At 35.5% G+C, this 24,323-nt stretch overlaps 1 protein-coding gene across 2 annotated transcripts; it reads right to left on the reverse strand.

Annotated features, from left to right (window-relative positions):
• Positions 1-36: 36 nt before the first annotated feature.
• Positions 37-20,329, reverse strand: LOC110775519 (endoglucanase 16). Of its 2 annotated transcripts, XM_056835776.1 has the most exons (10): positions 19,909-20,329; positions 18,123-18,180; positions 17,887-17,962; positions 1,767-2,180; positions 1,587-1,664; positions 1,346-1,495; positions 1,131-1,239; positions 803-966; positions 376-706; positions 37-277 (listed from the first exon to the last, which is right to left on the reverse strand). In XM_056835776.1, the coding sequence occupies exons 4-9, from the start codon at positions 2,121-2,123 to the stop codon at positions 383-385; spliced, it is 1,182 nt and encodes a 393-aa protein (XP_056691754.1). In that variant the 5' UTR covers positions 2,124-2,180; positions 17,887-17,962; positions 18,123-18,180; positions 19,909-20,329; the 3' UTR covers positions 37-277; positions 376-382. The 2 variants fall into 2 exon arrangements, with proteins under 2 accessions (XP_056691754.1, XP_021835813.1); XM_021980121.2 differs by lacking the exons at positions 17,887-17,962; positions 18,123-18,180; positions 19,909-20,329 and adding an exon at positions 2,319-3,352.
• Positions 20,330-24,323: the final 3,994 nt, after the last annotated feature.

The following is a 24,323-nucleotide window of genomic DNA, read 5'->3' on the forward strand; positions in this document are numbered from 1 at the left end:
GAATTTACTTGAAAACAATTGCTTGGCATCCGCATATACATACAAATATATTACTGAGTATATATATAATATAAATATATGAGATGGTTGTAGTCTTTTGCAGAGTTTGTTTACATGCAAAATAAAACTCTGTGTTAATTACTCATAACCGAAATAAATTAGCATCCATCTGAGAGATGGTTATCATGCGATCATCCCATCCCGACCTTGTTTTGATGTGAAGACTAGGTGTTGTACATGCCATTAAGTTTCTTCTTAACCATGTAAGTTCTGCAGTCTGCACAGATCACATTGAGTTCTTAAGCTAGATACTAATAGATCAGTAGATATACTTTGTATATTAATGTAGAGTGAAATGTGAGATAGGTAATGTACTTATTATTTAGGATGAGGACGTTAATCTAGCCAAGGCACCAATAGCGCAAGAGTTAATATAGGTACATGGTTCTTCATAGTTCCCAAGGTTACGTCGGTCTTGAAAATTATCACCCTTGTCAGGACCACCAACGATGGCACCAGTGAGCTCGTTTGGGTTTGGAGAATTTTTAACGAAGTAGTCAAGAAAAGTCTTAGCACAGGTCACTACTTGAGACTTTGGCATGACAGGATTTGATGCTCCTCTATGATGTGGCTGTTGTGGGAAATTCTTTCCAAATCCTACCATGTATGACCTCTGCTGTGGATTCGCTCCCAATATATAATCCATCTGTCCCACCCATCACTTGATATATTAGTATGACAGAAAGTGTTGGGCTTATAATGAAGCTAATCATTTTAGATGCAAGATTATCGATGTGAGTACCTGTTTCTTAGCAAAACCGAGGAGGTCAGCAGATCCAAATTGCTTGCTACCACAAAAGACCTGCTGTTTGTATCTTTCAAGCAAATCACCGTAGACGCTGAATGCCAAAGCTGCAGCTGTAGCATACTGCAAATTGGCTCCATCTCTCATGTAAAGCAGTCCTCCTGATGATAATCATCACCACTAATTGTAAAAACAGCAGCAACAACTAAATCTGGATGCTAATACATGTTGGGTACATAATCATGATAAATATGGTGTTATGCAAGAATTGACAGGAAATATGGGTTATGTTTTAGTGGTCAGGTGTAGTAGTAATTATGGGTACCAGGCGTGAAGGGAGCTTGGGCATAAGGACTGCTGGGGAGTATTGCACATATGTAACTGTCAGCCATCTTCTTGTACTCATCCAAGTTCTGTTGCCCTTGAAAATACAGCTGCAACACAAGATCATCATTTTGTTAATAAACAACCAAGTTAGTATTATATTGCAATTACTTGGTATATCCAGATACCAAGTAAAATTGTAAGGTGAGCACTTACTTCGGTGAGAAGGATCTGGCTTCCGGCATATTTGAGGTCCCAATTAAATTCACTTATGGTAGCATCAACAGACTGATCTTCGATGTAATGGTAGTAGGTTTGGTTCTGGGTGGCCTTGTACAGCCATGTTGCAGCCCATTGCATCTCGTCCTGCAATGTACAAAGTTGGTTGCTTTACAAATCCTGATTATCTGGAAAAGAGAAATGTGCAGTCTAGATAGAGAGAGAGATAGGAGCTTACATTAGAGCCAGAGAAAGAGCAGTAGAAGGGGCATTCTCCATCGAACGTTCCTTTAAAACTTCCAGCAAATCTAAAGAGCTGCGCAAGGGACCAATGTCATATTAGGTTAATTAATCATTAGATATCATGATTCATGCATGCATTAGTCGTTAATGTAGTGAGTAAGAATTAGTGCATTACTGATTTAGCCTTGTTGAGGAGTCGGCGAGCATATTTTTTATCGGTTTTGCGGAAGACAATAGAAGCAGCAGCCATGGCAGCAGAAGTTTCAGCAGCAATCTCAGTACCAGGTTTATGTTCGTCAATCTGTAAGACAGTACGTGTGGTTTGCATATTCTCAGGGCGAATCCAACACTGATGATCCACCAAAGGATCTCCAACCTGAACGTACAAGCGATTTCGTCTGGAGCTACATTTCAGGAAATAATCAGTTCCCCATCTGATGGCATCTATCACATTCTGGAGTTCCCCTGCAGCCTGCAACTGAGACTCATAGAAGATAGCTCCCCATGCCAGGGTCGTCACCGTGAACGCCATTGGTAGCCCGTACTTTACATTGTCTCCTGCATCATAATATCCCCCTACCAGGTCCACCTGCATTATTTAAATTCATGTTAAACATGAATCACTTGTTCAGGTACTTGTATATGCAATAGTTTCTTTATTATGGAGTATGTGATTTATTTTGTGGGAGGAAAAAGAGATAGAAAGAAAGAGGGAACATATACACACATTAGCAAGCTTGCCATCATCAAGACCAGAATCACCGCGCCAAGGGATCCTGTTAGAGGGAGGCAGCTTCCCCGATCTTTGACATTCTAAGAAAAGGACGGATTTGCTTAACGCCTCTTTGTAGTTGAATCCTTGCCCTACCGCCTGCCTGATTAATGCACTCGACAAAGCTACCATGATAACAATCCATGTAGCCATACTTGTAGACGTTAGCTTCATATTTCCCTCTCCCTTCAAAACTAAGAAACTACTCGTCTGGTTGCCGTTCTGGGGTTGCAAATTAATATTCAATTGGCCCCCCTTATTTGAAGTTAATTGAGGAAGATTATGTTTTTTTTTTGTTTTTTTCTTTATTCCCTTCCTGAAGGGAATGATTTACTAATATGAAGAATTGAAAGAAATAAAAATGAGGAGTGGAGAAAATAGAGATTACAAGGAGAGCCAACCCACTTTTAACGGAATCCTAAATTTTCTTAGTGATCTTGTGTTATTAATAGAGATTTTTATTTTTAACTATTTGTTTCTTTTATTTTTAAGGAACCCAAAATGAATGGTATTCCTACAATTGCGACAACATCTATAAACTTAATGCACAACTATACTTCCCCATATTAGGCCATGTCAAAACACTCAATAGCTCACCCCAAATTCTCATATGAGACCAGCCACACCATCGACTCGTTCACACTTGATATTTGAGTGCTTCCAATAGCAATGTAGTTGTTTTATAATTTAACGGGAAGACATATATCAAAAGCAAGCTTGTTGGCTCAATGATTAGACTTCCTTATAGTATAGCTATCTTCAACTAGATAGGTCGTGGGTTCGAATACTGGCCACGACATTTTTCTAGTTTTTCATTGCTTTTTTTTCCTCTCTTTTTCATTTCTGCAATTATTCTCACTTTTCTTGGAACACACATTTTCATTTCTTTTATTGTAATACATAATATTATGAGTAGCAACCCTCAATATAATGTTAAGTATTTCAATAATAACATACAGAATAATAAGCAACTCAAAATAATATTAAAAATAAACTAATTACTATTAAAAAAAAAAAAAATTTAGGGGAGTTATTTTTTTAGTTTGTTACTATTATAGTTTAAGCCTGTTATTTTTATAGTTTTAGGGAGGTACTTTTTTATTTTAGGTATGTTACTTCTATAGTTTACACATGTTACTTTTTTTATACGGAGTAGTTTTAGGGAAGATACCTTTTTAGTTTAGGTATTTACTTCTATAGTTTAGAAATGTTACTTTTTTTAATAATTTTAGAATAGGTACTTTTTTAGTTTAGGTATGTTACTTCTATAGTTTAGACATGTTACTTTTTTTTATACGGAGTAGTTTTAGGGGATGTACCTTTTTAGTTTAGGTATGTTACTTCTATAATTTAGACATGTTACTTTGTTTTTATAATTTTAGAGGAGGTACGTTTTTAGTTTAGGTATGTTACTTCTATAGTTTAGATCTGTTACTTTTTTTTTATAGTTTAAGCCTGTTATTTTTATAGTTTTTGGGGAGGTACTTTTTTAGTTTAGTTATGTTACTTATATAGTTTAGACATGTTACTTTTTTTATAGGGATTAGTTTTAGGGGAGATACCTTTTTAGTTTAGGTATGTTACTTCTATACTTTAGACATGTTACTTTTTCTTACTCCCTCCGTCCCTTAATACTCGCACCGCTTTCCTTTTCGGGCTGTCCCTTAATACTTGCACCGCTTCTATAAATGGAAGTTTATACCAATATTATATTATTTCTCACACTTACTTACTAACCCCACTACACCCCTATTCCCTACAAAAAATCATTTAAAAATTACACCCCCACTCACCACCCTCCACCTCTTACCAATTTCCCACTAACTATATTAAAAAAATACCCCACTATCAACTAACACCCATTAAAGTAATAAGTCAATTTAAATGTCTTAAACTCCGCACCGGTCAAACCGGTGCGAGTATTAAAGGACGGAGGGAGTATAATTTTAGAGGAGGTACTTTTTTGTTTAGGTACGTTACTTCTATAGTTTAGACATGTTACTTTTTTTATACGGAGTAGTTTTAGGGGAGGTACCTTTTTAGTTTAGGTATGTTACTTCTATAGTTTAGACATGTTACTTTTTTTTATACGGAGTAGTTTTAGGGGAGGTACCTTTTTAGTTTAGGTATGTTACTTCTATAGTTTAGACACGTTACTTTTTTTTTATAATTTTAGATGAGGTAATTTTTTTAGTTTAGGTATGTTACTTCTATAGTTTAGATCTGTTACTTTTTTTTTATTGTTTTAGGGGAGGTACGCTTATAGTTTAAACGTTACTTTATAGTTATAGAGGGAGTACTTTTATAGTTTTAGCCTGTTACTTTTATAGTTTTAGGGGGAGTAATTTTATAGTTTAGGTTTGTCATTAAACAACTCATACGTTCCTTCATCATCTCTAAAGAAAAGGTTGCTTAGACGTGATCGAAATCAAACCACGTGATTAACAGGGAGGATTATGAACAATCATTTGTTTATCTTCTTTGGAAACATTTCTTTGGTTGTTGTGTAGAGAAGATGATGAACAATGAAGCAAGTTTCTAGAAATCAAACAGCCCAATGTAATACAGGTGCGGTTTTTTCGGTTAATCAACGCCATGAATCTATGCTCCGTCACACCCATCATCGAGAAGTCCTTAAGCATGTTGTCATTGTCGTCGAGCGTCGCAGTTGAGGAGAGGAAGGAGAAAGTGGAGGTTGTCAGGAAGGGACCAGATTTGACGTCGTTGGTTTCGCGCTCGTCACACCATCAAGTTGATGGTGTGACCGGTCACACAGGAGACGCGCTGATAGCTCACAGCGACCGCGCCACGCGCCGCCAATATAAGACTGGACATTCAATTCGGAACTGTTGATGCCAATAGTACATGTTTAGTTGGTTTGTTAGTTCCACGGAGTTCCTCAAGAGGGGGGGTGAATTGATATTTTATGGTTTTACAAAAATTAAACTACTAGGAACAGAAACAGTAAAATATGCAAGCGAGATTTAGCGTGGAAAACTATCTAGGCCCAATAGAGAGGAAAAAACCACGGCCCCTTTGGGGACTTAAACACATTCACTAATTAGGCAAAACAACTCAGTTTCTTTACAAGCCTAATCTACTCGGGCCACAATCTGTTAGTCGCCTATGACTACAGATGACCAGAAACAACCCCTCGTTGTTCCTTCCCTTACAGAAACAGTCCCTCAACTGCTTCTCCTCACAGATCTCTTGTGAGATCTTCTCTCTTGCTCAAATAAGCCTGACTCAGGCTTAACATACAATATCTCAACACTTTAGACTGAAAATAAAGTAATATTAAACTTAATACTAACTACTAGATATAAGACCACGTAACAAATACTGCTCTATATGGGAACAGGAACAGACTCTTTAAAGATTAAGACTTTAAGGGTAATACCTGAAAGCTTCCGGTTAATGTAAATAAGTCTGATAAAAAACTTTCGCAGAGAACTTAAGGTGTTTATATAGGAAACCAAGAGTTTACCCTAGATTCTAATTCAAACCAATTTAGGACTCTTTTCAAAAGATATATTTTCACAAATAACATCTTTAAAACGCGTTTAGATGAAATCAATCCTTACGGATTAGAGAGTTGTGAATTAACTCAAAACGTTTAAGAGTTTAACTCAGCACAATGTTTCGCAATCATATCTCTTCAGCCAAAGTATTTTTCACGATGCTACCTTCAGGTTTTGCTGGATTTCGTGCTCTACCTTTCAAGACCACCATATGTCACTCAAAGGGGTACATGTAACGCAAGTGCACTGGACCACACATCTTAACCTCCCGAACCAAATGCACAATTAAATGGATCATTATGTCAAAAAAGGATGGTGGAAAATACATTTCTAATTTACATAACGTTTCAACTATATCAGCTTGAAGTGCATCTAGTTTTTCCGGGTCGATCACTTTGCTAGAAATCGAGTCGAAAAACAAACACAACTTAACAATGACATGTCTCACATGCTTTGGTAAAATTCCACGAAGAGCGATCGGCAAAAAAACTTGCATCATCACATGACAATCATGGGATTTCATACCATTTAACTCCAAGTCGGTCAAAGAAACTAGCCTTTTCATGTTCGCACAGTACCCTGAAGGTACCTTGATGTTATATAGACATTCACATAAAATTCGCTTTTCTTGACGGGACAATGTGTAGCAAGCCGGAGGCAAATATGACTTCTTCTTACCCTCCTTATCCACAGGCCACAACTCTGGTCGAATATTCCTTTTTTTCAAGTCTAGTCGCACCTTCTAGTGTCCTTTGTCTTTCCAGTTATGTTCAACAATGTTGTTAGGTTATGATACATATGAATAAACATAAATCATGCGGAAAAACCATTAAGCCAGGAAACATATTATTTACACATAATCATTTAGCATAATTCAGATGCATACACTTTGTAGCGTGCCCTTCTTAGCTGCGCCCGAACCGAACAAGAACAAGTCTTTAGGACTCCAAGTGTCGTCCCTCCGTAGATAGACCACAGCACGTCCGGATCCGCCTTAAGCTTGACCAACTAGAACCGCCCTTAAGGTTACTAGGATTTTCGGCTATTTGGGTTGCAAGTGTTTGGCTGATTTTTGCTTGAAAATCTTACCTTTTGAAAACTTCAAATCTCGATATAAATGGTGAACCCAGGCCACATATTTATAGGGGTATGGAAAGAGAATTGGAATCCTACTAGGATACGAATTAATTAAATTAGAATCCTAGTAGAACTCTTATTTAATTAATTTATCTTTTAGGATTAGGAATTTAATCATATATCGAATCCTGATAGCTTTAGGATTCGTATAGCACGCACACGAGCATCGCACGAGTACCACACACTCGCGCAGGCCTAGCGGCCCACGCTGAGCGCACAGCGCCTCGGCCCATGCTTGCTGCCTGTGTCCGCGCGCGCGCCCAAGGCCTTGGCTGGGCCTGGCCTTGCGTTGGGCCTGGTCGAGGCTTGGCGTGTGTTGGTGATGCGTGTGGCTTGCTAGGCATGGCCTGGCTTCGTGCTGGGCCTTCGTCTAGCGAGCCTCGTCCGATGCTAATTCGTACGATACGCTTCCGATTAAATTCCCGATTCCGGAATTCATTTCCGATACGAACAATATTTAATATTTCCGATTCCGGATTTAATTTCCGTTTCGAAAAAATATTTAATATTTCCGTTTCCGGAATTATTTTCCGATTCCGATAATATTTCCGATTCTGACAATATTTCCGTTTCCGGCAATATTTCCGATTCCGGCAATATTTCCATTTCCGATAATATTTTCCGATACGTACCATGTTTCCGTTTCCGGCAACATCTACGACTTGGATAATATTTATATTTCCGATACAATCCATATTTCCGTTTCCGGCAATATCATCGTTTCCGGAGTATTCATTTCTTGCTTGTGACGATCTCAGCTCCCACTGAAACCAAGATCCGTCGTTTCCGAATATCCATAGATGGAGTATTTAATTCCATTAAATACTTGATCCGTTTACGTACTATTTGTGTGACCCTAAGGGTTCAGTCAAGAGTAAGCTGTGGATTAATATAATTAATTCCACTTGAACTGAAGCGGCCTCTAGCTAGACATTCAGCTCACTTGATCTCATTGAATTATTAACTTGTTAATTAATACTGAACCGCATTTATTAGACTTAATATTATATGCATACTTGGACCAAGGGCATTATTTCCTTCAGTCTCCCATTTGTCCTTAGGGACAAGTGTGCATTTCCTAATTCCTTTGTCGCTCGATGCTTGCTCTTGAACATAAGGTAAGAGTTGTCATCCTTATTATGTCCAGAGGTGTTTCTCGGTTTCAGAGTTCAACTGATCAAATAAACAGATAATCATAGCCTATGATTCATCCGAGCACGGCCATGCATTTCACAGTTTCTAGCTCTCCGAGTGGCCTTGTACAACTTTTAAGCATCTCATCCCGATTTATGGGAGGACAATCCCAATCTTGCGATCTTGAGATTAGACTTCGTTTGATAGGTGATTACCTGAGCGTTGCCTTTATAGCCTCCTTTTACGGTGCGACGGTTGGTCAACGTCAAAGTAACCAGTTCTCAAACAAGTAATCTCAAATCACTCAGGTATTGAGGATTCAGTGTCTAATAATTTTAATGAAATTTACTTATGACAGATTTTCATCTCTTACAGTAAGGTTTCATAGGTCTGTCCGATAATAGTCTTCCTAAAGTAAATATCTATGCAAATGATTACGACATTGCCATGTTCACATAGTTCAAGAAACAGAACTACTAGTCATCTTGCATTCTAGTCGTCTAACGTTTTCTATGCGTCCATCTTTATAGAAAACTCTGACCAGGGACCATTTTCAACTTTTGACATTCAAGTTCACTTGATAGACATTTCTTAGTCACAGGACTGGTCCTGACAGTCTATCTTGAATATTTCGTCAAATTGAAGGGAATCATCATTTAATACTAAACCAAGATTAAATGGAATATGAAAATACATTTCATATATGATAAATGTTTAACCCCAATGTTTTACAACCATGGGCCTCGAACCCATCTTTAAAAACAGTTCATGGAATTCAAAGCTATGCTTGATTTCCAGTGCTACAATGTGAGTGTTGCTTCTCACTTGTTGCATAGGTTTAGTTATCATTCTTTGCCAATCTTAATATCCTTTTCATCGAATGTCTTTTCGAGATAGGATGATAAGATCTTTTGAGTGTGTTTAGTTTGTGATCTATTCTTTCTAGCTACAAGAGTGGTTCTACGCATTTTGCAATGAAGAACCATCAAGTCAGCAGACATGTGATCTACCCAAGTTCAATGAAGAACTCTTTAACATAAACAACCCTATTTAATTGCTTCTTAGGCAATAAGTACTTTTACTTCAACTGTATAGGTTGCTAGTGATGCTTTGTTTGGATTTACTTATCCAAGCAGTTCACAGATATGTGGAAGACTTTCCAGCTGTATCTTAGAACATAGAAATTAATATTTAATTTTCCACGCAACAACTCATGGTCTCCAATCCATGTTGCCATTTCAAAACACGATGCTAGCTCTATAGCTCGTACTTATCAATGGTTAACTCCAAAGGGTCTTGCTTGATCCTTTGTCAGTGTTTATGCGTGTAGCATCAATATTTAACATATCTTTATTTCCTTGAATCAAGAACTATTCCTATGTACCTTTTCAAGTACCATAAGTATTCTTGATCTCAATCTAGTTGATCTTCACTTAGATCAATAGAGATTGGTATATGTTCGTCATGCCTAAAGTCATACGATACGTTTTTGGCGATCCTCATATTTTATCATACATGATAAATTCTTTTGCAGAATAATTCCCAATTGAATTCTATTCATGTAACTTTAGCTCATTCAATTTCAGTAGATACTGAATCCAACTAAATTCTTTGACATGTAATATAGGTTAAGAATCTTACTTAGATTCTTTGATGTTTAACTTAGTAAATGCTTATACATAGTTCAAACATTCTTTACTTAGATTTATTCATATGGGTCGAATGTCTCAAATGGAGTCTCTCGTGTTTGATTCAGTAAATGTCATTACTTAATCCAAAACAATATTATAAGATCTTTGTAACTAGAACTTAATACCCATTATGTACTAAGTTTCGCCATGGTCCATCGTTGATAAATAATTTCAACTCTAAGTCATTAGCATTTGAATGTTATTTCACAATAGAGAGATATGTGTGTGATACACATAGGACCAATTAAGTTTTATGTACTCCCACTAAACTTCTTATATATCTATAAGAATCATGTATATTTTATAAAACTAAAATACTTATTAGCTTCACTAAAATACAATTCCAATTCCCAATTGCTTGCTTAAATCTGTACTTAGATTTCATAAGCTAGCATTCATTTCAAGCATTATTTGGATCCACAATTCCTATGACATGTCATGTACATAGTTTCTTCCAACATTTGATTGAGGAATACGTTTTGTCATCCAATTGCCATATGTACCAATATGCAATCATTGCTTGAATTATAGATTTAAGCATTACGATTTTGCATGGGGTTTCAACACAATCCACACGTTGAATTTTCTTGTAACCTTTAGCAACTAATCTAGCTTTGTGTGTGAACACAATTTCATGTTTGATGGTTTTATCCTTCAAACAAACTTGCAACCAATTGGTGTGAAACTATTCTTGCAAATCAACAAAATTTCATTTTTTTCATCAAAACATTGAGTATATTTTATGGCCTCTAACCATTTAAAACATTTGAGTCTATATATGGCCTCTAACCATTTTAGGGAATCTGAGTTTCGTCATAGCTTTCTTACAGGTCACAAACTCATTAATAGTTTGACTGCAAGTTGTAGGTTTCTTCACTATCTAATAGAAGAATCGCATAGCTTCAGTGACCTGAACTCCATGTTTCTTCACTATCTAATAGAAGAATCTCATAGTTTCAGTGACTTGAACTCTATGTCTACTTGGATATAGAACATCAAACAATAGAATATCAATAGCCAATTGAAAGTCCTTTGAATATTCTGTTCTGCTTGAAGCACTTGTAAAGTCTTCTAAGAGATGTCTATTCTTTAAAGCCACTTCTAAAATCCTTAAAGAATACATGTTTGGATTTTCTAAAGAACTTCGAAAAGCCTCCTGAACATCCGTTTATGTTTGTTGTTCGCCTCGAAGACTTTCAAGGTCTATTTTCTCCCACTTGTCATTTTGGAAACGAATCTCCAAAAGGACATTATTTCGAGCAAACAAACATTATGTTCTCAAAAATTCGTGGTAGAAACAATACCTTTGTGTCTCATTTGAATAAATCACAACGAAACATATATCTATACTTGGGCCTTAGTTTGTTGAATAACAAACACTAAGCTCCCACTAAGTTTATGAACTCTTTAGATATATTATGAAAAGATATTCTGAAATTACTTTTCAATAGCTTTGACGAATTTGGTTTTGTTTGGTGGTAGTAGAGCATTTTGTTTAGAAATTATAGGAAAATTCTTTATGATTCATCATTTGATCGAATCAAGTATTAATTGACTTCGATCATTCCAACTCAGATATACCATATCTTATGGAGCTAGATCGTGAAATTTCAACACACAATCATTGATGATCATTTTTCGTATAAGAAATCATCAACATGATTTAACCTAGATCTTTATGATTTCTTGCCAAGTGGATTTTATACTTCTGAATCTTTGAACTAGCCAAACAGATTCAAACTTATATCACTTTGAGTAAATAAACCTATATTCACTCAAATCTATGTGAAATAATAAAGTCATAAAATCTTTCTTTAGCTTTGAACTCTATTGTCTAGGCGTTCTAACAATAGTTCATATCTTTTGTTACTTTCAACAAGTAAGACTAGCTTGTCTTGAACTGATCTAGAAATCAACCAACTTTCAAAAGTCCATTAAAATAAAGCTTTAGAATGTTAACTTGTTGACATGGTCTAAGTAACAATGCCAAAGATTAGTGGAACTCAAATCAAGGGGTTGATTTGAACCTAGTAAAGTTTTTATTGTTAAAGAGTTGTTTGTTTTTAATCAAGCATATTGACTCAAACCGTAAATGACCATTTCATTCAAATAAACAAACAAACAAGCATTGTTTTCGTTCTTCTGAATGTGAGTCTTTCTGTGTTTTGAAGCAGAAATTTAGGTATGCTGATTATGGAACAAAATAGCCATTAAGTTCCAGCCTTTGAAAGGACTTAAAACAAACTAGATGACCCTACAACTAATGTAGCATTGCCATGCTTCATTTCCCACTTGTAGGTCATTAGTGTAGCCTAGCTTCCATTGTTTTGAGTTATTACCGAAGTAAGAACCTCAAGCGGTATATGATACCAAGGAAGTTTGATTGTTAGGTTACTGCTCTTTAAACATAAACTTTTAGGTAGAAATGGAATTGTAAATTCCTTTCACTTGTTCCTTGTTTTCCTATTTCTTGTACCCTTTCTTATAAACTTAAGAATTGAATTCTCTAGTGTTGACTTTTATACTTTGTCTAGACATATCCAATGTCACCAACAAGGTTCTTTACCATTTTAGTTTATGTTGAATATTTTGTTTCAACTAGATGATCTTACCAGAAGCTTCTAAAGTTCTCTAAGCATCAATCTATTCGAATGTCTAGGGTCTAGACTTATTCAAGAATTAAATGGACAAAGATATTAAGTTGTTAACCATTGGTAAAGCTGAGCGTTTAAACTCAATGCTTTATGATCTCAAAACTTTATTGTATTTTGAATTCACAAGCACCAATCGGTTCGCCATTCGACTTTGATACTCGAAAACAACCATAAAAGTCGCTAAAAGAAACGTACATTTTAAATTGCTCATTTTCTCTCATTTCCGTGAATCGTTCTTGGATTCACTACCAATCGAGGAAATTTACTATTACCTTTCTAAAAGGATTTACTGTAGTGCAAGATATTTAATTATAAACAATAATTAAAACATACATTGAAGCATGCAAAATCTAAACATTTATCATGAATAATAACTTGAAAATTAAAGCAATCATGCAATTCAAACAAGTTATTAGCATTTTATTCGAATTTATTGTTCCGACAGGTGTGAATAAAATGATTCCAAGACCCTAAAACCATTGAAGAATTAAGCACATTATGTATTTTGACTCAATTCTAAAACATTTTAGATAAGCAAAAGCCTTTTGCTAATATTCTAGAAACTACTCTTGGTTGATAGGTACGTCTAAGAACTTATTAGGTAAACCTATCGATTTTGCCACGACATAAAATGACTCCTTACTTATATCGTTGAGTTTCACCAAAACTAACATGTACTCGCAATTATTTGTGTACCTTACCCCTTTAGTATCGATAAGTAACACCTCGCTATGGCGGAAACCTATTACTAAGATCGATGTAAAGGATATCCAAGTAAGTGTTATTTTGGCATGGAACCTTTTAACTCAAATTTTTTTTTTTAAGTTTGGAACTTAAGGCTCTTACTATGTTGGTTAGATTTTAAGTGAACTAAAATCCTTAATCATGCAACATAATCAAGCCACAATCTCATGCATATTTAAGACATTTAAAAGCAATAAATAACTTAAAGAATGCATAAGATAATTGTGATCTAGTATGGCCCGACTTCATCTTGAAGCTTCAACTTCAAAGTCCGTCTTTAAAATGGATTGGAAACTCCGTCTTGAATTTCACCGTGGGATGCGCCATTTTCTTCAAGTAGGATAAGCTATAATTAAACTGATTACAACTATTTGATGGTACGCAGAAAATATTTGAATTGAAAAACAAATTTGGTGCTTTAGACCAATTACATTCAAATTAATGGTACGCAGACCATATTTTCTATCCTATTTGGGCCATACTAGTCACTTCATAACCTGCAAAACAGTACATATACAATATATATACCATTCATCCATTCATTATCATGAATGGCCCACATAATTGGTTAGTTAAAACACATTGTATGCATCACATAAATATTTGCCAGCAATTAGTTAAGAGCACCAATAATCTACCAATTATTCAGTCCTTATTTATTCTAATAAAGTTGTTTGACCTTAAAGGATTTGTAGACTTAATCAAGAGTTTATGACTAAAATTGCTCCCACTTAAACCAATAAATTCATATGCTTTACTAATTTTAAACATAAAAATGTATTTCTAGTCTAACCGGAAACATAGAAATTTAATTAAAATTTAAAGCTCATATAAATTTATAATTGAATCCACTTATTTAATTTATTTTTCAGTTGGATTTAAATTAAATCAAGGTTTTTAATTTTAGTAAAATAATTAGAATAAATTAAAATTTATAATAATTATAATATTCAAAATTAAAATCCAAGAAAACAATTTAAATTATTAATTTTAAAATTAATTAAAATTACATGAACTGAAAATCTCAAATTAAAATTTAAAACGATTTAATCGTAACACAAGGTACGCACATCACCACGCAACGCACAGCCATAGGCCATACGCACACGCAACCATCGCTGGCCACGATGCGCGCAACCTCTTTGCTGTGTCGCGTCTGCTGCTGCTCACCCTCGCAAGGCACTGCACGAGAGCCAGCGCTCACTGCAAGCGAGCCAGCGCTCGAGCTTACTCTTGACTGAACCCGTAGGGTCACACAAATAGTACGTAAACGGATCAAGTACGTAAATACTCTATCTATGGATATTCGGAATCGACGAATCTTGGTTTCAGTGGGAGCTGAGATCGTCACAAGCAAGAAATGAATACTCCGGAAACGATGATATTGCCGGAAACGGAAATATGGATCGTATCGGAAATATAAATATTATCCAAGTCGTAGATGTTGCCGGAAACGGAAACATGGTACGTATCGGAAAATATTATCGGAAATGGAAATATTGCCAGAATCGGAAATATTGCCGGAAACGGAAATATTGTCAGAATCGGAAATATTATCGGAATCGGAAAATAATTCCGGAAACGGAAATATTAAATATTTGTTCGAAACGGAAATTAATTCCGGAATCGGAAATATTAAATATTGTTCGTATCGGAAATGAATTCCGGAATCAGGAATTTAATCGGAAGCGTATCGTACGAATTAGCATCGAACGAGGCCCGCTAGACGAAGGCCCAGCATGAAGCCAGGCCATCGCCCAGCGAGCCGCACGCACCAAGGCACGCCTCGACCAGGCCCAGCGCAAGGCCAGGCCCAGCCAAGGGCGCGCGCGCGCGAGAGCACAGCAACGTGGGCCGAGCGCTGTGCGCCTGGCGTGGGCCGCAAGGCTTGCGCGGGTGCACGGCTCGTGCAACGCTTGTGCGGGAATCCTAATCCTATTAGAATTCGTGCAAAGATTAAATCCTAATCCTAATAGATTGATTTTGTTATTTAGATTCCTAATAAGATTCTAACTAGCAAATCCACATCCTAGTAGGATTACAATTCCTTTTCCATACCCCTATAAATAGGTGCCTAGGGTCACAATTTATGGGTACGATTGAAGTATTCAAAGGGTAAGTTTTTGAAAGAAAAATCAGCCATACACTTGCAAACACATAGCCGAAATTCCTAAGCACCTTAAGGGCGATTCTAGTTGGTCTAACTTGAGGCGGATCCGGACGTACTGTGGACTATCTACGGAGGGACGACATTTGGAGTCCTAAAGACTTGTTCTTGTTCGGTTCGGGCGCAGCTAGGGAAGGCACGCTACAACATGTATGCATCTATTCTATGCTAAAGGATTATGTGTAAATAATATGCTTTCCTGGCTTTATGGTTTTTCCGCATGATTTATGAATTGTCATATGTGTCATAACCTAACAGAGGGGAGGGTATTCCCCTCTGGTAATATTTCACCCAATTTTCTAACAAATGATCAAAGCCCACGTCAGAGAAACCGAACTTTGTTTTCACATTATGAAGTACTAAGGTACCAAACAACTTTGTGAACTTTGTACAACCAGGGTACAACGGTGTTTTAGCAGCCTCGTTCAAGTTTTCCATCATCTTAGATTGTGGTTTTACATGATCTCCAATCCCATCCATCATATCACTCATCCGGTCTTCCTCGTCGCCATCTTCTTCATCCATCTCATCACTCTCAACACTTTCTGCATCACTACTATCATCATTATCCTCATGATCAACACCATATTCATTCATTGAATCAAGACTCTCACCATGCCAATACCATGTGTGATAGTCTTGTTTAAACCCGCGACGAACCAGATGGTCTTCTATGACCTCTATGTCATCCCATCTCTTGACATTTTTGCAGTCACAACAAGGGCAAAATATTATACCAACCCCAATACTCCTTTGGTGTTCCACAGCTTATCTACAAAATTCCTCCACTCCGGACAAGTATTCAAGACTAGTTCGTTTGCCGTCTATCCAAGGACGCCTCATTTTCGGCAAATAACACCTTACACATACATGAGTAAACCAAACATATAAATATATATATATATATATATATATATATATATATATATATATATATATATATATATATATATATATATATATATATAATATATGAACCGTCTTTTAAGGGCTCTTTATAGCTCCAACCTAACTGGTATTTAGGCTTATAATCAATACGTATGACGTATACTCCCTCCGTCCCGGAATAGTCGCAACGGTTTGACTGGACACGCTTGTCAATGCACAACTATGACCATCAATATCTTCAATTATATATTATAAAAACATATAAAATATTAATATTTTGATAATATATATTAAGATGAAGCAAACAATATATTATATGCTAACACTTATTTTCATATTATTATAAATAAAATAGGGTCAAAGTAAATCATGTGAATAGTGCAAAAATTCAAACCGTTGCGAGTATTCCGGGACGGAGGGAGTACTAAAACAATAACATAGATATATGTATATTCTTTTGATTCCTTTCCATAAATAAAAATTATCAATAAATAATTTAAACGAATGAGAGGAGATGTAGAGATTTAGAACAATAACATAGATATATGTAAAGATAACAAATTATATCTAAAAATTAAATATATGGAGTTTATGAAGCATTTGGATTTAGCACCAAAGTACTTTGAGTTTTGGATGAACCAAACTTAAAGGAATTATTTCATCTGTACAACGAAGTATAACATTAAATCAACTCCTCGCATATTGGAGATATTTAGGCCAAATTGAGGCATTTTCTCTCCCAACTTTGCACTAAAGAACCTAATAACTCATTTTAAACTAATTACACGTTTTATATGTTTTGTTTAAACTTTCTAAGACTCATTCCAATATGGTTATGCATATTTTAGGCTTGTTGGGTCATTATGGACATATTTAGGCTAAAATGAGACATTTTCGCTCCCGTTTTTGAACTAATGAACCTAATGATTCATTTTAAACTAATTACATGTTTTATATGCTTTGTTTAAACTTTCTAAGCATCATTCCAATCTAGTTATGCACGTTTAAGGCTCGTTGGGTCCTTATAGGGCCAAATTGAGGCATTTTCGCTACCAACTTTGCACTAAAGAACCTAAGGACTCATTTTAAACTAATTACATGTTATATATGCTATGTTTAAACTTTCTAAGACTCATTCCAATAAAGTTATGCACGTTTAAGGTTTGTTGGGTCGTTACGGACATATTTAGGCCAAAATGATACATTTTCGCTCCCATTTTAGAACTCGGGAACCTATGGACTCATTTTAAACTAATTACATGTTTTATATGCTATGTTTAAACTTTCTAAGACTCATTCCAATATGGTTATGCACGTTTTAGGCTTGTTGGGTCGTTATGGACATATTTAGGCTAAAATGAGACATTCTCGCTCCCATTTTTGAACTAATGAACCTAATTATTCATTTTAAACTAATTACATGTTTTATATGAACCTACCTCGGCAAATAAATAACACAAACAACTAATAAGAAACAATTTGTAAACCTACAAAAGCTATTAAAAAATTATCTCAAAACTCACACATAAGAAAATTATATTAAATTAAAATGGAAGAGGAGAATGACAGTCGGGAGATTATGCTCACCTAGTAGAAGAACTCACGCCTTAATAGGTCAAATGGATGATTTGGTTCAAGAAACTAGCAATGCCAGCAAGGGGTCCTTAAAATAAAAACATAAAAAATTGATTAATTTATAATAATATTACTGCAAACAAGTCAAACAATAAGTTGTATGATTATACACATAAAATTAACATAAAATCTAGGGTGTTCCTGCAATAACCAGAAGCGAATTATGTCAAAAAGCAGAAAGCAAATACCTCTATTGATATATTCTCAGGTATAGTTTTTGATAGCTCTGCTTCATCTAGCCGTGTCCTGTAAATTGAAACACCAACAGTGAATAAATTGAGGATACCAACAGTGAAACACCAACAGATTTAATAAATGATAAAAACACCAACAAAGTTTTCCTCGGCGCCTCAACAATCTATGGCTCAAGTGAATAAATTGAAAAATCTTACTTAACTAAAACTTTAAGGTTTCACATCACCACCAGTGAGTCAGTGACAGATATAGAAGTCCGCTTCTAGAAAACAGCCCTATCCCCTAAGCACAAGAGGGGAAACTTCAAACAAACACACTATTCACCACTACGATTTAGAAGAAGCAGATCCAGTTTTTTTGAAACCATATCTTGTATGGAACACAGATCAACATGAAATACAGATATCATTCAAATTCATAACAAAACCTTTCTCTATTTTCTCTTTCTCTCCCTCCCTAGCTTCCAACATAACATAGCAACATAACAAATCAAAAGATCCAGTGAATAAGAAAAACAAATATTTTCTCTATTATCTCTTTCTCTCCCTCCCTTTCTCTATATATTATGGTCCTTTCTGCAGGGACACGGTGTCGCTTTCCGAATCAAAGGAGCTAACGCGGTGAATGCCAGACACAAATGATAGAGACTTAAGATGTGTAAAAAGCAACAACCATCCGGGCTTAAAAATATACTAAAACCCTATGAAAATGTGGTGCTCTATAACTACATTCATCTCACAAATATAGAAATATTTCACCTAATGTCATAAGAAAATCACGAGATCACACTTCAACCACTGATAACCATTCTGGAATATTGAAAATTGTAAGGGCATCCATGCATTACCATTTATCCATTGCATTATAATATATAAAACCTTGTAAATCGATCTAAAACCAATAATAATCACATTCAGTATCTTACTAAAGAATGATAGAAACAAGTGATGGTTCTAGACACAATCTGCAAATTTAAATGCAGACTTCTTTTATGATGCATCCATGTGATTTAAAACACATAAAGCAGCATCTAAAACTAAAACTTAAAAACCATACAAAGTTAGTTTCAACCACTAAATTTATCCCAAGTTAAGGGAGTAGCATGTAAGATGCAGTCAATTTTACTGCAGTCTAATGGCAGCCAGGTCAAATAATATTTACGACCTAAATAGGCAATAAAACAATAACATGACCGCTAAAACGCATACCTGCAAACTAAAACGCAAACTCCATTCACGCCAACAATATTAGTAAGGACAACCTCTTTACTAGTCCTGCCCAGTAAATTCTACTTTCAGAGAACAACACAACGAACAAAAGTTGGAAAATGCCATAGAACAATCCTCAGGCAAGATATAGATTTGTATCTTCTATTTCTCAATGTTTCAATTATTCCTCAAACACCAACACCTAGAGACAACAACGATTGTCATATAAAGATCATACAGTACTAAAGATCAAATGGAGCTGAACCAGGTAGTCAAAATCAATTAGCAATCCAAATAAAAACAAGGGGAATAAATCATTGCATCCCTAACTATCCTAATCAAACGAAAAAGAATCAAAGTTACCCAAGTCAAAGCTTGTGAAAGATAAAACCACAATCAAATTCCGTAAACCCGACACAATCCTAATTGAAGCAAGAAATTAAAAAAAATGACATAAACATAATAGAAATCCAAAGAATGCAAATTTAAAAGCGACAATCAACAACAAGATCCGGAAAAGGCAAAGAGAAAAGAAAAATGCGAAAATAAAACGAGGGAGAAAGAGGAAGACCTCAATTTCGGATATTTGCAAGGAGAGCCTAGATAAATCCATCTTTCTCCCTCCACTTTTCTGCAACAGGGTTCGCGGAGTTGAGAGCAAGAAACTTTTTCGATGGCCGCGCGGCGAAGGAGCAGACCAAAGATGAAGAAGGGAGTTAATGGGGGTAAGATTTGTGTAGAAGGGGGAATAAATTGCCTATGGAGAATCGCAAAACCTAGGTTTCACTGGTTTTTTTTGAATTCGATCTAGATCTGCGTAATTGGGTGAGAATTGAAGGTGAGTGAATTGAAGGTGAGTGATCTGCATACAACCTCATTCGAGAATTGAAGGTGAGTGAATGTTTCAACCTAATTGTAGCAATCTCATAGGGCCAAAGTTGCGACTATTTAGAATTGCAGCAATCGACAAGGGCGGGAGTTGCAAAATATTCCCCTAATTACAACTTGTACTGTATCTGCGCGCTGCGAATTATCCATTTTTAAAAAAAAATCTTTTTCGCAACTCGGGGTCAATGAATTCTCTGCGAGTAGTTCATTTAATAATTGACCCGCGTTGACCAAACCTCTGTTGCAACGCGTATGACTTGCGTGAGTTGTAATTGATGAGTTGCAAATGACATTTTATCTACTAGTGTGGACTCCTTAAATAGTCATCTTCAAAGTGCTTGATTACCCCCATTAATGAAATGTAGTAGTGAGTTTCTTCCCGTTGATTGACTTACGTGCAGGTGTTCGTCAACCGCATCTGGAGCTAAGTTGTATGCTAACATTCTTATAGACGTTGTCCACTTTTTTAAGCCGGATAAACCGAGCCTCCCGGTAGCATCCGACATTTGCTGGAAGAAAAAATCATTTGCCGCCAAGGTGTCCATGACATGACAGAAAAGAGGCCTACTCATTCAAAACCTCCGTCAAAACATGTCGGCTTTGTACACCGCATTAGGAACGAAGTAATCATTGTACAAGCGGTGATGACCTTCTTCTCGTTCCCGGTCTTGCGAGACGATAAGGTTATCGTTGTTATATTTTTTATAAACTCTTGGATCTCTCTGGGTTGGTGGGGTAATAACATGTTTTACAAGTAATTATTGATGAAATTATCAACCATCTCGTCAATTTCTTCATACTGGTTATCAAAAGAAGAAGAGCTAGAACTAGAACTTTTTTTAAACAACATGTTTTTTCAATTAATTGGTGTAGGAAGAAATGTGAATGTGGTAGAAATACAAGCACAAACGTATGGTTATGTAGAAAGTGTGAGAAATCAATATTCATTGATTGTTCTTGCATTGGATGCCAAACATTATTGTAAGAGGCATGCAAGTGTTTTGGATTGTCATGACAAACAGTATGTGATATTGACAATACACAAAAAGCATAAAGATTCCTAAGGCAGGCAAATTTACTAAGCCATCTTGAATTATTGACTGAAATATTGTTGATGGACTTAAATGTCTACATAGTGTCTGAAATATTAAAAAGTACACTATGAAGGAAGTTATTTTGAAAGGTATAATATATTTGAATCGCAATAAACAACTTAAAAATTAATTTAAAACAACACTAACGACAAAGTAATGTAATTAAATTTATTAAAACACAGTAAACACAACAATAACATGGATTCTTCTATTACTACAACAATAAAAACATAACAAGTATTACAACTGATACGGAGTACAATAAAACAACAACACAAAAATTAAACTTAAACACCAGAATCATACAACTTAATCACAAAATCTAAATTAAGGAGTTGAACCATACAACTCAATCATCAAATTTTCTTTGAACTTCTCTTCATGTGGAGTTAGCTCCGGCTTATTGTACAATGCAGTCAGCGTATCAAATTTGGACTTGATCATCCCCACACAAAATTTTTCTTGTTGGTGTCCAATTTATCTTTTTTGTAGTCCATATGGTGTCTCGAAATTCTGCGTGAATTTTAAGGCTTTCGTTGACGGCCATTGCAACATCATTGGACACCTCTTTCCCTTTAGATAAGTTGGCCTTCTCTTTTTTCACACCGTCCGGGCAGGAGGTTCTTACAGACATGTAAGAACCACTAGTTGTGATAGTTACATCTTCATCATCAGCTTGAACTCTCTTCCCACTACTTGATCTATCTGGTTCTGAAGTCCGCTCTTATCTTCCTTGGACATACCCTATTGCACCCTTTATTTCCATTTTTCGTACTTCGACAACATTTTCCATGACGTTTCATACCTGAAGTTGCTTTTGTTGTTGTTACAGTAAAGAGTGTGAGCCAATTGTTTAAGATATTCTACTTGCATACCACTCTTGTTCATTCTCTTTGCTTCCTCGTAGTGAGCGACATACGCCATGACATCCTTTCCCAACCTTCTACATCGACTCTCGATCTTTCTCACATTCCGAACTTTTGCAAGTCCCATTGGTCTTGATCTTTGAGCCGCTTCATAGCTTAGTTTAACCTTCCTCCAAACTACAGTTGCTTTCTGATGGTATTAACAACTATGTCAGTGCAATGCTCCATGTAGCTACTTATCAAAGCTTCATCCTCTCAACAACAACAACAACGGAAAACTGAAATGGAATAACAATTATAATAATAATTGATATACAAATTAGAGAGAGAAATCGATTTTCTTTTTGTCAAAATATATAAAAACGGATGTTAATTGTTAGATCTTAATAAAATATGACCATTGTTAAAAAAATATTATTAATCAGAAAAGGCAAAAAATAGCCGTTGAAATATTAACATTATACAATTTGACAAAAAATTAAATTGGTTGGTTAAAGAAACCTGTCATGACACGTATCGCTCGGCCATTGGCCGTGCTGACGTGTCTGGCAGGTGGGTGGCATCAACTATTATTTGGCTCTTTACAGACCAAAACGTTGTGTTTTGGTCTTTAATGGATCAAAACCATGTGTGTTGGTTTGCACATAGCATTTTTTTAAAACAACCCCTTTTTCAGATTTGATGGGTCCCATTTGGTGAGGATTATGGTGAGTGAAAATTGGTTTTCACCATGCCATGGGGGTTTTTGGTTTTCCCCTCCTCGTGTGCAAAATTTCCACAACCATATTGAATTTTGGTGTTTCCCCTTATTTCCTCCCAAGTGCAAAAAAAAATCTATGGTTAACAATGCTCTAATCAAGTGGAATACTAGGTTCACTTTGACATATCAAGTGGGGTCCTTTTTTCTATTTTCAAGGAATATGTTAGTTTTTACACAGTAATATTTTCTTTCTCCATAGCAATTTTTTTTACCAAGTAAGGTCACATGACCACACTTCTTACACGGTAAATCTACCACTGGTCATGCTAGTAAAAAGATACCATTTGGGCACTAAGAGAATCACTGGTGATAAATTACAGTAAACTACAAGGGGCTGTAGTCACTATATTTTTTTGCTACTCCCTCTGTTTCTAAATAAGTGTCTCATTTGGCGAAAAACAGGGGATTAAGAAATGTGAAAGGTGCGTAAGAAAAAACAATGATTGAGAGTGTTTTATGGGAAAGGGGGAAAGTATATGATTGTTTAATAAAAGTGGGTGTAGGTACTAAAAACGGGAAAAGTGTAGAATGTGTAAGAAAAGGCAATCAAGATTTATGAAATAGTGGGAAAAGTGTATGTTCAAAAATAGAAACAAGACACTTATAGGAACTCACGATTAAGAATACATGACACTTATTTAGAAAAAGAAGGGATTAAAACACTTTGAAACATCAAACTTCTCTAATTATGTGCTACAACACTTTGTAGCTAGCATACTAAGGAATACAAATGCTGGACATGTACATGTGAGAGCACTACCAGCAGTAAAAAAAACACTCAAGAAACTTTTTTGGTGAGTAAAATGTAGTTCGCGTACCCACGTCAACAAAGAAAAAAAACTCATGGAAACGCTCACGAACTAAACTTCAAAATACGCCTTGTGAGTTCTGTAAATAATGTGGGCTTGTGCAAATAGTGGGTCCCATTTTATGCAAAAAGGCATGCAATTCCAATGCAATCAGTACCAATTTGGAGTATGAATTAACAGAAACAAAAAAAAGGAATCAACACAGACTGGGCGCGTCAGCACATCCAATGGGAGCGCGACACGTGTCCCAGTCAGCCAAACAGCCAATCAAAAAATTAAGCAAAAATCAACGACTCTATTTTGTAATGGTACAAAAAATATTTAACAAAAAAAAAATACCAACAGCTTTAAAACTTTGATATCTATAAATAGAGACCCATTTCAAAATCATATTTCTCTCTTCTCTAAAATAAATCATTTTTCATGCAAAGTACACAATAATTTGAAATTATTTGAAAATTTTCAAAAATATAAATACCTTTTTATTCTTATTTTGTTTATTATTTTATTTTTATTTTATTTTTATTATTATTATTATTATTAATATTAATATTAGTGTTGTTATTATT

The sequence above is a fragment of the Spinacia oleracea genome, chromosome 1 (genome assembly GCF_020520425.1).
Source record: "Spinacia oleracea cultivar Varoflay chromosome 1, BTI_SOV_V1, whole genome shotgun sequence".
In the NCBI taxonomy this organism is placed as follows: Eukaryota; Viridiplantae; Streptophyta; class Magnoliopsida; order Caryophyllales; family Amaranthaceae; genus Spinacia; species Spinacia oleracea.

What these genes read in the sequence shown, in the direction of transcription:
- LOC110775519 (XM_021980121.2), bottom strand. Translation starts at nt 2,537, where the DNA reads ATGAAGCTAACGTCTACAAGTATGGCTACATGGATTGTTATCATGGTA. An exon ending in GCTCTTTCTCTGGCTCTAAT is followed by an intron (nt 1,496 to 1,586) that starts GTAAGCTCCTAT and finishes TGTACATTGCAG; the next exon opens with GACGAGATGCAATGGGCTGC. An exon ending in CCAAGCTCCCTTCACGCCTG is followed by an intron (nt 967 to 1,130) that starts GTACCCATAATT and finishes GATTATCATCAG; the next exon opens with GAGGACTGCTTTACATGAGA.